The sequence below is a fragment of the Crocodylus siamensis genome, chromosome 2, assembly GCF_052110815.1.
Source record: "Crocodylus siamensis isolate JL-2025a chromosome 2, ASM5211081v1, whole genome shotgun sequence".
In the NCBI taxonomy this organism is placed as follows: domain Eukaryota; kingdom Metazoa; phylum Chordata; order Crocodylia; family Crocodylidae; genus Crocodylus; species Crocodylus siamensis.
In genome coordinates this window covers 254,988,855-255,004,352 of record NC_143396.1, presented here as the reverse complement: position 1 = coordinate 255,004,352, position 15,498 = coordinate 254,988,855, and the positions used below count along the sequence as shown (strand labels likewise).

Here is a 15,498-nt window from a genome sequence, read left to right as displayed (position 1 = left end):
AAATAACTTTGGCTTGACTGTCACCTTGGCACAGACCACTGCAAAAAAGGGTCACATTAAATGGAGATCGAGCAACTTTCCTACCCCAGAGTTCTGAAGCACCTGAAAGTCTTCCCTAGTCTGCAGAGGTTATGGCAACAATCTCACAGCACATTACTTTAGGATATTTGATTTTTACTTTTAGTAGCCCCAGGTTAAGGCTGGTTATAAAGAATGCACTAGAATCAGTTAGCTGATGACCAGGGCTATTACTGAACAGTCCTTTAACTCGAGAGTAAACAAGATAAGGAAAAAGTGGAAAATGGCAAGTTTTGCTTGCTCTTTAAATGCTTAGAACAGGCTTGTCCAACATGCAGCCTGTGGGCCGCCATGTGGCCCGCCAGGGCATTTTCTGTGGCCCGCGGTGCTGCGAGGGGAAACGAAAGTGAACACGGTTTGCTTTCATTCCCGCCCCTTGTCCCTCCCCGGGCCCCTCAGCAGCTTCCTAATGGCTGCTGAAGGGACCAGCGCAGTGTGTGGGAAGAGGAGTAGCGTGTGCCACTGGGGACAGGAGGAGCCTGGCCGGAGCGGCAGGGGCTCAGCTGCACTTTCCCCTGCCTGGCAGGGGAAGCACCGTGGCCGTAGGCGGGCTCCCCAGGGCAGGTGACTGTCTCTGATACGTCCTCCATCAGAGGTCCATATTGAGCAGATTCTTTTTGGTGTTGGGTGGTGGAACCGGAGCTTGCTCCATCCACTCCATGCATTGACCTGGTATAACAGTGCTTCCAGGACCGGTGCAAAAAAAAACCCCGAAAAAACCCCCAAAAAACAAATTCCCCTGCCTGTGCCCGTCAGTCCCGAGCAGACACGGGTCTGTCCCATCCGGAGCAGCATGCGGCAGAAGCCGGCCTCCCACGTGCTGCTGGGGACGGGGTGAGCCGGCGGAGTCGGCACCGGCCAGCAGAAGCGGCGGCGGAGCCGTGTGCCGCTCGGGACTGACCGGCGCAGGCAGGGACAGAATGCAGCTGGGCCCCTGCCGCTCCGGCCGGGCCCGTCCTGTCTCCGCCGCCGCTTCTGCTGGCCGGTGCCGACTCGGCCGGGCTCCTCCCGTCCCCAGCAGCACGTGGGAAGCCGGCTTCAGCTGCATGCCGCTTTTCCTGGCCGGTGCTGACCCGGCTGGGTCAGTCGCATCTGGAGCAGCATGCGGCTGAAGCCGGGCTCCCACGTGCTCCTGGGGACGGGAGGACCCGGCTGGGTCAGCACCGGCCAGCAGAAGCAGTGGCGGACTGTGTGCCGCTCGGGACGGGACGGGACGGGACGGGACGGGCCCGGCCGGAGCAGCGGGGGCTCAGTTGCATTTTCCCCCTACCTGCGCCCGTCAGCCCCGAGCGGCACACGGCTCCGCCGCCGCTTCTGCTGGCCGGTGCCGACTCGGCCGGGCTCCTCCTGCCCCCAGCAGCACGTGGGAAACCAGCTTAGGTACGTGCTGCTCCGGATGGGACGGACCCGCCCGGGTCGACACCGGCCAGCAGAAGCTGCGGCGGAGCCGTGTGCCACTCGGGACTGAGCAGCACAGGTAGGGGAAAGTAGAGCTGAGCCCCCGCTCCGGCTGGGCTCATCCCGAGGTTCATTTAATGTTTATAAAATGCTTGGAGAGCCCCACATAGATCCACTGCATAGAAATGCAAACTATATTTTGACTTACTTGGTTGGCACCTTGGGCTGAGATTTTCAAAGCTGAGTCCAAAGGCCAACTTCCATTAAAACGAATGGGATTTAGAGGGCTCTAAATCTTTTATGACAACTTTGTAACATGCCTATCTACCCCTTTTTGCAAATCTCAGCCATAGTTTGGAAGCTCAGCCAAAGAATATAAGAGCATAAAAGTGCCATGCTTGGTCCACCCCATGGCTCATCTAGCTCAGTGTCCTGTCCTGAACAGTGGCAGAGGTAGATGCTGCAGAGGGAGAGTTTTGACCTGGTTAGACCCATTTCATTGTCACTTCCTGCAACTTCATTGGTGTCAAAGGTCATGCGACATCACATCCTTGAGGTAAAAAAAACTCTCTCTCGGTTAGTTTCTTTGGAGGCTCAATGAATATTAATGATCCTTCAGGCACACATTGTTGGTGATACAAAAGGGTATATATTTGCAAATAGGGTCAGAGAGAGAAGACAAAAGATCAAAACCCTCTGCCCCCCGGGAGCAATCATTAGCAGGCTTTTATCCCCTCTCTTCTGGCACGTGTACAGAAACAGGAACTCTTACAACTCATTTCCGGTTCATACAAACATATATGTAAACATGTCGCTTCATACGTCCCATGTGCATTATAATTAACTACTTAAGTATGCGGGGCGGATAGGCTTAATATGTATTAGGTTATTGCGCGTGCTTAGAAGGGACCCAAGGTTACTCAAGGTTCAACCTGAAGGCTAAAATGGCAATTACTCTTATCTTAGCCTAAGAAATGTGGGAGCCATGAAAGAAAGTGTGATTTAGTGTAACAAAGAGATAGTAAATTTGCAGAACAAAGAGAGAGTGATACCTTAGTACAAAGAGCCTTTGGTAGTTTTCGCTTCAATTTCCAACCCCCCCCTTCCCTCTCCCATTAAGGAGACAAGGAGGGCTAGCAGCTGTGTTTTTTCTAAATCTGCTATTGATAATGCATTTTTAATAATATTTCTAACATCCTGATGTGATACCACTTCCTGTGAGGTCTTTGAATATGGTTCACAGGCCCACTGGGTTATAAAAAGTTTGTGATCCAGCCCCACATTCAAAAAAGGTTGGATGCCCCAGCTTAGAATCTAACACTGTGGATTAGCGACCTCAGTACAAAACAGAGTTTGCATCTGAGAGTTCCTGACACCTCTTGGTCGTCTAATAAACCAGGGGGTTCAACCTTTTTGGATCAATGTACCTCTGGCGGCTGGACATAGAGCAGTGTACCCCCGGTGGTGGAGCACGGGAGGGAGGGGTGGCGACATGCAGCTGAACGCAGAGTGTCGGCAGCTGCGGCGTGCAAGCTTCCTTACTTCCTGCATCCGGCTGGGCGAGCAGCACCTGTGCAGCAGTGCAGGATGGTGCGTGGTGGTGCTCCATCCCCACCCGCCTGCACATAACCCCTAGGGCCTTCTCAAATACCCCCAGTTGCCAACCTGAGTAATACACCAATACTGAAATGTCATCTTGTCCTAATCCCTCAGTTCAATTAACCTGCTGGACTTTTCTCTGTTGAAGCAGTTTAGGGTCTTTTAATGGCTGCAGTCCCAACCCACATGGATTTTAATTTAATTGGATCTCTCAAATTAAGTGGGATTAGGTTGTTCATTATTTGGCTGGGGAGGGTTGGGGAGTGTTTCTCAAAGAAATCCCTGCTGATGATGATTCAGTCAGGAGTACTTTTTCCTTTGGATCAAGACTAAACCAACATGCAATGTAGTACTTTGGTGCAGAAGGTGCTACTTGTAAGACATGTGATTGACATTAAAAGGCTCACTCGATTGCCCAGTGTTTTTCTCCCAAACAAGGGTGATGCCCTAGTATCCTGCCCAGTCCATCAAATCAGTTCTCACTCCTAACATTCCCTCTTCAGTCTCAGTTATAATATTCTTGATGTCCAGCCCTCAACTCCCTTACTGTTCAGTGCTGCTTGCACCAACTGTGCCATTTGTAACTCTTTCAAGTACAGGTGGAGGAGGGTGGGGGAGTTTTAGAATCACAACACTGAACTGAGGACAACGAGTTCGGTGCCTGGCAGTGTCCCAAAGGCGTTTCTCTACGAACAAGTGTTTATGTGCAAGCTCTTCAGGGAAGAGACTACACAAGGCTGAGCACAGTGTGCACACTAAACAAGAGCAGTAAAGCACCTTTTCTTTAATATGAAGAAGATGGGACAGCCAGAGATGCAGCAAAAGACTTGGTTTGTCCAGTAGCTTGATCTGTTTCTGAGGCTGGAATTGTAGCATGTGGCTCTGTTTCTGCTTCTTGGATGCATGGGGAAATGGTGGGATTGTCTGTGTTCACATCAGTTTTGGCTTTTTGCAAAGATGTAGTTGTGGCATACGGTTTCAGTCCTGCTTCATGGACAAACTGGGAGAAGGTGAGGGCATCTGCTGTCTTGCCAGTTGGGGCTTTGCATTCTAGAAACAAGCCAATGTTGTCCCTGTAGGGGAGGGCAATGCTTCTGCTCCAGAGAGGCTCTGTAATCCCCAGCAGCTCCCGCACATGCCTTGAAATCTCCTGAAATGCAAGAATTTGGAACATCAGGGATCCTGACCTGGAGGCAGTGGCTAAAGCAGAAAAACTCTTTACTGCCCAGTAGTGCTGACAGGGATTCCTACACATTCTGATTTGATAACAGTTCCCCTTCATGCTCTGAAATGAAGCAAACAGAGAGCCTGGAGTGCAGGTGAGATTAGGAGAGTGCCAGTGGAAGAATAAATTCTGATAATCTCACAGGTTTATTCCATCTGTTTGAGTCAGATCTGCTGCCTAAAGTGCCAAAAGTGGCTGTTGATTGGTTTCTTTGATGCCTATTGGCATTTGCAGAGTAAGCACAGCTCGAGGGGAGTGAACTTCATGCTATTTTGTCTACTACAGAAGAATTGGCAAGATTTGTTAAGTTTATGGTTGTCAAATGTCAATGGGCCATCCTGATTTATCAATAGGGACCTACTTAATTCATAGTTTTGGAGAAACAGTGAAATCAACAACAGAGAAATCCATGAAATCAACAACAGAGAAAAACTTAATAAAAATAAAATGCTGGCTCCAGTGGTCCTCACTGCTGGGAAGGGAAGGCTCCAGCTAGCTGGGCAGCATGAAGGGCTGCAGACAAGATGGCAGCTGCCCCCTTGCCTCTCCTTCCCTTGGGGCCTCTCTGTCAATAAGCATTGAGGGGCAGGGCCACACGATGGGCAGCCAGCAATCAAGATAGTGGCCACCCCCTCATCCCTCCTGCCCCCCCAGGGCCTCTCTGCCAATCTGTGCTGGGGGGCGGGGCTGCCACAAAATGATCCCAGAATTGAAACTTTACACTACAATTAACCTGTGAAAATTGGCATGTCCCCCAGTGATTTATGTAGACCCCTACTTATAAAGGCAATTCTGGTGTCCTGAGGCATTTTCTTCCTATTTGTCTAGGCCAGGGTGAAAATAAACCAAATTATCAAGCACCCCATGTTTTACTACTGAGCACCTCATCCTGCCCCTCTAGTGCCAGACAGTACTACACTTAGGCTGCACCTGGTACCTACTAGAAAAGAAGCTGTCTTATGTGATTGCAAAAGGTGCAATTTTTTATTTCCACTGAAAATTACTGGGATTCCAAGTCATTTGGAGGCCTCAGAAAATACTACCTAGGAGTGCATGTCACTCTGCATAGACCCTCTTTTCCAAACTTCTACATTTTGAAATCCTTCCTTTTAAAATTCATGAAGTGGTGAAACAGAAAGCCAAACCCCAGCCTGTAATGGTCTCTGAAGGAATTTCTCCAGCACGTTCCATTGGAGATGCTATTTGACTACTAATCCTATTTCAAACAAGAGTTTATCTTGACTCTGCATTGTTAACCAGCTGCCACGTGTTATTCCAGAGACAGCTGAAGTGGGACTGGAGCAGGACAAAGCTTAATGACTGTGTAAAATATCTGGAATCTTCATCTGAAGAGTAAGAGACAGAAGCACAAATAATCTGCAGAGTGCAGCTGTATCTGCCAGGACTATAAGAGCTTAGTGGCTGCCCTTTGAAAAATTATGTGATGATTTCTCCTTTCTTCCTCTTGCTTGCCATAGATCTCATGAAAGTTTGTGGCCTGGCCCCTATGCCACCACCCAAGGCAAATATCATTTAGAATTAAAGACTTAGGACTGTTCAGCCAGGCAGGAATAAGGTTGGCCCACATACTTTTGGGTGTGTTACTACAGAAAGAACACAATATTCACAACTCCACCCTGGAGCAGAAAGATTTTATCTCTTGCAGCTTGCATGCTGCTCAGTGTTTGAACATCTACCTTGTGACTTCAGCAGAAAGCAACTGTAAATAATAAAGAATTAAGGCCAAATTATGATGGCTCTACACAAACAGTCCCTGCTTTCTGATGCATTCAAGGGAAATTCACAGACTCTGCAGTCTATAAGAATGCAGTCAGGCAGCTCTTTTTCACAACAGAAAAAGAAATACTTCTATGTGATCCTAGACTAAGAGTCCTACCTAGCACAAACATTCATCCCATACTGCTTTCAGTTACCCACCCAAATTAGTAAAATGACTTTTGGCAGGGCTGATCCTCCCATGACTTAAACACCTGTAATGCACATTCCATCCAGCAAGACCACACACCAACTGCTGAAACTTCCTCAGCATGACGAAGGGTTTTTAAACCCAAAAGCTTGCTTTGAAAAAATCTTTTCCCAACTATTTAAGTTGATCTCATAAAAGATATCAGATTCACCCAAAGAACCTTGTCTGCCTATGTCCTTAAACCAACACAACTACAACCTACACCCCTGCAATGTATTATGAATCCATCTAGACCTTAGGTCAATAATGCTTAGATGTCTAACAAAACAAAGTTAAATGTTTTGTTTAAAGCACCCACTTTTGGAAGGCCTATCTTAAAAGACTCATCCAATGTCACGTGGAATCAGCATTTGTGAGGTCCTTTGTCCCATTTTCTATCCAACAGCCTATGTGAAAACTTCAGCCAGGGTATCTTTGAAAAGAAATACAGCTAAGTACTCAGCCTTCCTTAAATCAACAGGAACCAGATGATTAGCTCCTCTTTGTACCTTCTCTTTATTCTCTAAAGGGCTTTTCTCTTCTAGAAAATATTTTCATTAGGCACATTGAAAATATAACCCTTTTATTTGTCTCTAATGTCTTACCAGGAAACCTTTTTACTGCATTTTCCCCTTCTGGGATTTAAAAAGGTTCAAATCTTATTATTTAAATTAGTATTACTTAAGTTTGTCATCCATTCCTTGAAAATGAGGAATAGTGGATAGCCCTGTGGTTGAAGCACCATACAGGGGCTGAACACTGATGTTCTGTTTCTGGGTCTGTTTCAGGTGACTACATGACTTTGACCAGACTGTGTTTTCTGGGCCCCTATTTCACATTTATAAAATGGGACTTGAAGGAACTCACAAAAGTGCTGAAATTCTTCAGCAGCTGTCCAATTCTGTTATTGCCTTCCACCTAAAGCTTTTGAAGTTACCCTCAATAATCTCAATACAGATCTTTATTCTTGGACAGCATCTACATGTTCCACACATGCTCAGAGCTCTCCTGAAAGCTCTGACCTGTGTGGGGTGTGGAACCTGCTTTCATCCATGGAACTTTCCATGAGAGGTGGCATAAGGAACCTCTAATGATACTTGGCGCTTTCCATTCCTAAAGCACTAAGTCAGAATTCCTTCCGGGCTTTTCTTCTTATCTGTTTTACTGATCCTTTAGTTAGAGTATTTTGCATATACAGTTAGTAATAGTCAGTAACTCTACCAGGGAAAATTAGATTCCTTGTTCTCCCTATATACACACTTAAGGGTGGGCAAACATAGAAGAAACTGGAAGTTCACACTAGGGCTTCCAGAAATTTAGGTGCTGATCCAAACTTCTTGGCCCTCTTCAGTTCTGGTCACCCCATCTCAAAAAGGATGCAACAAAACCAGGAAAGATAGAGAAAAGCAACAAAGATCATCAGTGGTACAAAACTGTTCCACACAAGAAAAGACTAAAAAGACTAGGACTTCTTGGTTGCACCCACACAAGCCTGGACGTTTGGTTCCCTTGGGACAACTAGCAGTGGCACACCTTGTGCTGCTGCTAGTTGTCCCTGGGGAATGCCTATGATGTGCCCTCTGGTACGTGGCAGGTTATCCTGGGTGGGTAGGAGCAGTTGGGACCAGCACTGGGGTGGACCCAGCAGCCTTACCTGGGGTCCTTAGTGTAGCAGGCAAACTCAGTTATGCTAAGGCTTTCTGACCACACTGGAAGGTAGGGAACAACTACAGGCAGACCTGGACAGGTTGGACAAATGGGCAGAAAACAATAGAATGCAATTTAACAAGGAGAAATGCAAAGTGCTGCACCTAGGGAGGAAAAATGTCCAGCACACCTACTGCTTAGGAAATGACCTGCTTGGCAGCACGGAAGCAGAAAGGGATCTCGGAGTCCTAGTAGACTGCAAGATGAACATAAGTCGTCAGTGTGACAAATTTATCAGCAAAGCTAACTGCACTTTATCATGCATCAGCAGATGCATGACAAACAGAACCAAGGAGGTGATACTTCCCCTCTATCAGGTACTGGTCAGACCGTAGTTGGAATACTGTGTCCAGTTTTGGGCGCCACACTTTAAGAGGGATGTGGATAACATGGAGAGGGTCCAGAGAAGGGCCATTCATATGGTTAAGGGCAGGCAGGACAAGCCCTAGGAGGAGAGACTAGGGCACCTGGACCTCTTCAGCCTCCACAAGAGAAGGCTGAGAGGCAACCTTGTGGCTGCCTATAAATTCATCATGGGGGTACAGAAGGGAATTGGTGAAGCTCTACTCACCAAGGCACCCCTGAGGGTTACAAGAAATAATGGCCATAAGCTAGCAGAGAGCAGATTTAAACTGGACATTGGGAAGAACTTCTTCACAGGTAGAGTGGCCAAAATCTGGAATAAGGTCTCTCCCCTACCCTGGGAGTCTTCAAGAGGAGGTTAGATGGGCATCTGGCTAGGGTCACCTGAACCCAGCACTCTTTCTTGCCTATGCAGGGGGTTGGACTCGATGATCTATTGAGGTCTCTTCCAACCCTAACATCCTAAGAGATCAAGAGATCCGAGAGGACCCAGAAGAGGAGGAGACGCGTGCTCGTCATAGGCGATTCCATCCTGAGAGGTACGGAAGGGCCCATTTGTCGCCAGGACCCTTCAGCACGAGAGGTCTACTGCCTGCCTGGAGCTAAGATTCGGGATGTGACGGAGGTAATCCAGGCCAGGATCAAGCCCACCGATTACTACCCCATGGTCCTTGTCCATGTGGGTACTAATGATGCAGCCAGGAGAACCCCCGATCACCTGATGGCAGACTACCAGGCTTTGGGCGGTGTGCTGAGGGAATTCGGTGCACAGGTGGTATTCTCTTCCATCCTACCAGTGAACGGACGCGGAAGACGGCATGAGAACTGCATCCGAGAGACCAACTGGCGGCTTCGGCAGTGGTGTCTTGAGGCAGGCTTCGGCTTCCTGGACAATGACCCACACATTACAACGAGGGACATGCTCAGCTGGGATGGGCTTCACCTGTCCCCCAAAGGTAAGCGTGTGTTTTCTTCCAGGTTGGCAGATCTCCTCCGGCGGGCTTTAAACTAGGCTCGTCGGGGGGAGGGGAAGATGAGGGTGGGGGAGGCTGTGGACCACCAAACCAGGTGGCACCCACAAGGACAGCCCAGCCTGAAGAAAGAGAGCTTTGGGAACGTGAAAGACAGGGGGTGGACAGCAATACGGCACAGGTAAGAAACGGGAAGGTTAGAGACAAAAAGCCCTTTAGGACTTGGAGCGAGGGGGTAGCAAAAGCACCAGTCACAGGGCTCAAGTGCCTATATACTAATGCTAGGAGCATGGGGAACAAGCAGGATGAACTAGCGCTCCTGGTTGCACTAAACGACTACGACTTAGTGGGGCTGACGGAAACCTGGTGGGATTCATCCCACGACTGGGCGGTACATATTGAGGGCTATAGATTGTAGAAAGGACAGAGTGGGGAAAAGGGGGGGAGGGGTTGCGCTCTATGTTAAGGAGCAATATACATCAACCCTCATCAAGACAGAATCAAAGGATGAGGAAGTAGAAGGACTGTGGGTTAGGCTACATGGGGGGCAAGGAGAAAAGGATTTGGTGGTAGGGGTCTGCTACAGACCCCCACATCAAGGGGAAGAAATAGATTTGGGGCTCCTGAGGCAACTCTCGGAGACCATAAAAGCTAAAGAGGCGGTGGTCATGGGGGACCTAAACTACCCGGACATCTGCTGGGAGACACAGACAGCAAAGTCCCACCGCTTATGCAGGTTTCTAACCTGTGTACAGGACCTCCACCTGACGCAGGAGGTACATGGTCCCACTACGGGGAATGCCTTACTGGATCTGGTATTGGCAACGGGGGATGACATAGTAGGGGACCTACAGATCAGTAGCCATCTGGGGGACAGTGATCACCTAAAAGTACAATTCAACATAAGGCGTCGAGTGGGTAAGGTAACCAGTAGGGTGAACGTGCTGGACTTTAGGAAAGCTGATTTCAGTGAACTCAGGCGATTAGTGAAGGATGCACTGCAGAGTAGTAGTTTTGAAATGATGGGAGCCCAAGAAGGGTGGCTGTGCCTTAAGGAAGCTATCCTTCGAGCACAAAGCGAGACGATCCCCGTGCGAGGTAAAAGAGGGAAAGGGGCCAGGAGGCTTCCCTGGCTGACCAGAGAAATCCAGGGCAGACTAAGGGCCAAAAGGGGAGCACATAAAAAGTGGAAACAGGGAGAGATCACCAAAGAGGAATATACCTCTTCTGCTCGTGCTTGTAGGGAGGCAGTTAGACAGGCCAAAGCTACCATGGAGCTGAGGATGGCAACCCAAGTAAAAGACAATAAGAAATTGTTTTTTAGATATATAGGGAGTAAAAGGAAGGCCCAGGGAGAAATAGGACCCCTGCTAAATGGGCAGAAACAATTGGTGACGGACAGAGGGGACAAGGCTGAACTCCTCAACGAGTTCTTCGCCTCAGTGTTCCTAAGCGAGAGGCGTGACAAGTCTCTCACTGGGAGTGTAGGGAGGCAGCAGCAAGGCACCAGACTTCCATGCGTGGACCCTGAGGTGGTGCAGGGTCACTTAGAAGAACTGGATGCCTTTAAGTCGGCAGGCCCGGATGAGCTCCATCCGAGGGTACTGAAGGCACTGGCCGACATCATTGCAGAGCCACTGGCGGGAATATTTGAACGCTCGTGGCGCACGGGTCAAGTCCCGGAGGACTGGAAAAGGGCCAATGTGGTTCCCATTTTCAAGAAGGGGAGGAAGGAGGACCCGGGTAACTATAGGCCAGTCAGTCTCACCTCCATCCTTGGCAAAATCTTTGAAAAAATCATCAAGGCTCACATTTGTGAGAGCCCGGCAGGACAAATTATGCTGAGGGGAAACCAGCACGGGTTCGTGGCAGGCAGATCGTGCCTGACCAATCTAGTCTCTTTTTATGACCAGGTCACAAAACGCCTCGACACAGGAGGAGGGGTGGATGTCGTATACTTGGACTTCAGGAAGGCCTTTGATATGGTATCCCACCCCATACTGGTAAACAAGTTAAGGGGCTGTGACTTGGATGACTGCACAGTCTGGTGGGTGGAGAATTGGCTGGAGGGTCGCACCCAGAGAGTCGTGGTAGATGGGTCGGTTTCGACCTGGAAGAGTGTGGGCAGTGGGGTCCCGCAGGGCTCGGTGCTTGGACCGATACTCTTTAATGTCTTCATCAGCGACTTGGACGAGGGGGTGAAATGTACTCTGTCCAAGTTTGCAGATGACACTAAGCTATGGGGCGAAGTGGACACGCCGGAGGGCAGGGAGCAGCTGCAAGCAGACCTGGACAGGTTAGACAAGTGGGCAGAAAACAACAGAATGCAGTTCAACAAGGAGAAATGCAAAGTGCTGCATCTAGGGAGGAAAAATGTCCAGCACACCTACAGCCTAGGAAATGACCTGCTGGGTGGCACGGAAGTGGAAAGGGATCTTGGAGTCCTAGTGGACTCCAAGATGAACATGAGTCAGCAGTGTGACGAAACCATCAGAAAAGCCAATGGCACTTTATCGTGCATCAGCAGATGCATGACAAATAGGTCCAAGGAGGTGTTACTTCCCCTCTATCAGGCGCTGGTCAGACCGCAGCCGGAGTACTGCGTGCAATTCTGGGCGCCGCACTTCATGAAGGATGCGGATAACCTGGAGAGGGTCCAGAGAAGGGCCACTCGTATGGTTAAGGGCCTGCAGGCCAAGCCCTACGAGGAGAGATTAGAGAAACTGGACCTTTTCAGCCTCCGCAAGAGAAGGTTGAGAGGCGACCTGGTGGCTGCCTATAAGTTCATCGGGGGGGCACAGAAGGGAATTGGTGAGTATTTATTCACCAAGGCCCCCCCGGGGGTTACAAGAAATAATGGCCACAAGCTGGAAGAGAGCAGATTTAGATTGGATATTAGGAGGAACTTCTTCACAGTTCGAGTGGCCAAGGTCTGGAATGGGCTCCCAAGGGAGGTGGTGCTCTCCCCTACCCTGGGGGTCTTCAAGCGAAGGTTAGATGTGTATCTAGCTGGGGTAATGTAGGCCCAGCACTCTTTCCTGCTTACGCAGGGGGTCGGACTCGATGATCTATTGAGGTCCCTTCCGACCCTAGCATCTATGAATCTATGAATCTATGACCGGAGTTTAGGTCTTCCCAAACTAAGCATTAAAATTGTACAGAGGCAGTGAGAAAAGCAAGTGCTGTGATTGGTACAGTAGGCAAACCAGATACAGCAGTTTCCCTAGAAGGAAAGAAAGGCAAAAACGGAATAGGGTTGGAGTACCTTATCTAAAAGGATGAGGTAAGAAACTTGAGGATTGGACAATTTGGGGTGAGAAAGTTACAAAAGTTGGTGGACAAACAAAGGAATACTGTTGTGTTCGTGCTGTCACCCTGGGGAGGCATGGCCAACCATGGAATTCTTGTTCAAACAACCGGAAATCCAGAAACAAATATCCCACACATCCAGCAAAGGATCCAAGGCCAGCATCACTGAAGGTCGCTGCTGTAATACCTGAAGGAACCACTTGTCAGGTCATATTACAGGGAGGAAACCTGTAAAAAAGATTAGGGGTTACTATTAAAGTTCACTTGATACCAAATTGGACTAGGGGCTGTGTGAATCCTTGGGAGTTTCTGGCAAAAGAAATCCTGGTGGTAACACTAGGGGCCTCCTGGGGCTGCAGTAGTGCCAATCCTGCTGCTGCCCATGAAAAGTGGGAAAAAAGTGAATAGGAAACTATTGTTTGTTAAGACTGATAAGAATTAGAGAGCACTCAGTGGAACCACCAGTTGGCAAGTTTGAAAATACACAAAAAGAAGTGCTGTTTTACACCACACATGATAACTTGTGGAACAAGTTGCCACAGGACATTATGGAGGCCAACAGTGTAGCCAGTTTAAAAAAGGGATTAGACCAATTTATGGAGAACAGGTCCATCAAGGTTGTAACTTTAGGCTTGGGACATGTCTCAATATAAGAGTGCTGGTGACTTGGGGGAGGGGAGGGGGTAATGCCAGTGGACAGCTCCAGCAGGGAACACGGAAGCTCTGAGTCATGACCTCTAACCTTTGGTATTACCTGGGGTTGTCATTTGGTATCATCATGGGCCTAAGTTTCTCAGCTCACTTACCTGAGACTGCCCCATGCTAACGGCATTCAGGCTGGACTCGTTCTGGGCTCAAGGTCTTTCTAGCAACCCTTTGACAGCTGGAGGAGGAATGAGGTGACACCCAACACGGAGCAGTTAGAGGTCTCAGGACACTTCAACAGGGCCATTGTCAGAGGCCCACTGCTGGGCTATATGGACTGTTGCTGTACCCCAGTGGGGCAGTTCTTAGGCTTGTCCGTTGCATCACACCTGTGCAATGCCATAAAGCACCAGCCTGGCAGTCCCTCCACAGCTGGGCTGCAATTCTCAGGGCCACAAGCTTCTCTGCACAGTTCCTGGAACATGGGTACATGCAGGAAGCCCCGTGAGCAAGCCTGGACTGTGATCTCCCATTACAGCCTCAGCAAAGGTGTGGAGAGAAATCTTTGAGGCGTACCTTCCCTTGTGTCACTGCCAGCCCAGCCTCCACTCCCTTGGGCCGGTCTGCATGTGTATGTGGGAGGGAACGCGACACAGCTCAGGGGGACCAGGGGGACCAAGGCCCTGCTCACCTTCATGTGCTTGAAACTGGTGATGCCCATCTGCGGCAGGCTGCGGCAGTGCACATGGACCAGCTTGCGGCCTGTGATGCTGTTGGCGATGAAGCAGTCCTGTGAGGGGAGCCAGGGAGTACTGCCAGCCCGAGCAGGCACAGGGCCTCACTCCCACCCCAAACCTGCCCCAACTTGGGAAGCGACAACTGGAGGGGGCTGGTCCTACCTCTGGCAGGGGTTGGACCAGGCCCAGGCCCAGGTGGCCCCTGCCCCCAGCCTGTCTGCTTTAGGACTTTTCAGGGAACCACTGAAGGGGTGTGCTCCCTGCATGGACCCCAGGGCGCATCTACACATGCACAATGTGCACTATCCTATTTTAATGCAGATTAAAGTGTCACTAAAAGACAGTGGCTGCGTGTAGATGAAATGAGAGGTGTGTTTGCACGACACTTTAAAGTGGGCTAAATGCTTTTGCACCATTTTAATAGTGTTGGTGTTTGCATGCCTCGGCCACATATTGCTCATTAATTCCAGCCACTGTAGGAAATTTGGCGGCATAATGTGCCTTAAATGACTTGGGGCACACCAAACTAAAACTCCTTCAAAGAGTTTAAGTTTGCTGCCCCTACAGCTGTGGAGCGAAGCACCAAGCTCCATGCAGCTCCATGGCCCTGCAGGAAGCCCTGCAGGCAGCATGGCTCAGCAGGCAGCAGCTCAGGAAAGCAGCTCCACCCAAGAAAAGCACTGAGCCCAATTCCCCTGCAAACCGCGGAGCCTGCCTAAACTGCACAGGGGGCTGGTGTTTCCCTCCGCAGCTGTGGTGTCCCCCTGAGGTTGGTGCCTGTGGGCAGGTGCTGCCTGGAGGGGCGCTGCTGCAGCAAAGGGAAGCACCAGCCCCACCACAGCCCAGGGGCTCTCTGCTCACTGGTAGCTCACCCTCCCCTCCCCTCCCCTCCCCACTGGAGAGGCAGGTAAGTCAGAGGGGTGAGTGCATGACATGGGGGGTTCAGCCCTAGATTGAAGCGCTGTTTTTTAAAACCCACCACTTTAGTTTACGGCCCATTTCCTCTACACACGCTCTGTGCTATTTGGTTAATGAGCATTAAAGTAGGTTAATATGCATTAAGTGTCACTTAAAAAGTGTGTCGTTGAGTTAACGCTCATTAAGACAGGGGCAAATGCACATTTTCTTAGTACTTCACAACGGAAGTACTAGATTTAATGTGCATTAACTAATGTGCGTTAATGCACGTGTAGCCGCGCCCCCCCAGGGCTCCCTGGTCCTGCGGGCCCTCACCTCGTACTGCGGGAAGCCCAGCCGCGCCACCCAGGCCGCCACCTCGCGGGGGCTCCAAGACAGGCAGCTCGGGCCGTGCTCGGGCTCGGGCGCCGGCTCCATCGCCGCCCGCTAGGCCCAGCCCTAGCGCCATGGCAACGCGTCCTTCCGGACCCGGGCTCCATGGAGATCTGGACTTCCGGAGATGATGTCACCGCCTTCTCCTCCCCCCACCCCTCGGGAAGCTTTAGGCCGCGCTCCCCATCCCGCCTCGCCTCTTCCGTGCGG

General features: G+C 50.0%; 1 protein-coding gene across 1 annotated transcript; it reads right to left on the bottom strand.

Annotated features, from left to right (window-relative positions):
• Window positions 1-2,136: 2,136 nt before the first annotated feature.
• On the bottom strand, window positions 2,137-15,466 carry SAMD15 (sterile alpha motif domain containing 15). Its single transcript, XM_090033787.1, has 3 exons — window positions 15,232-15,466; window positions 13,953-14,051; window positions 2,137-4,225 (listed from the first exon to the last, which is right to left on the bottom strand). Exons 1-3 carry the CDS (start codon window positions 15,331-15,333, stop codon window positions 3,860-3,862), a joined length of 567 nt encoding a protein of 188 aa, XP_089889913.1. The 5' UTR covers window positions 15,334-15,466; the 3' UTR covers window positions 2,137-3,859.
• Between the last annotated feature and the right edge of the window lie 32 nt (window positions 15,467-15,498).

What these genes read in the sequence shown, in the direction of transcription:
- SAMD15 (XM_090033787.1), bottom strand. Translation starts at nt 15,333, where the DNA reads ATGGAGCCGGCGCCCGAGCCCGAGCACGGCCCGAGCTGCCTGTCTTGG. An exon ending in TGGGCTTCCCGCAGTACGAG is followed by an intron (nt 14,052 to 15,231) that starts GTGAGGGCCCGC and finishes CTCCCCTCACAG; the next exon opens with GACTGCTTCATCGCCAACAG. An exon ending in CCAGTTTCAAGCACATGAAG is followed by an intron (nt 4,226 to 13,952) that starts GTGAGCAGGGCC and finishes CTTGCATTTCAG; the next exon opens with GAGATTTCAAGGCATGTGCG.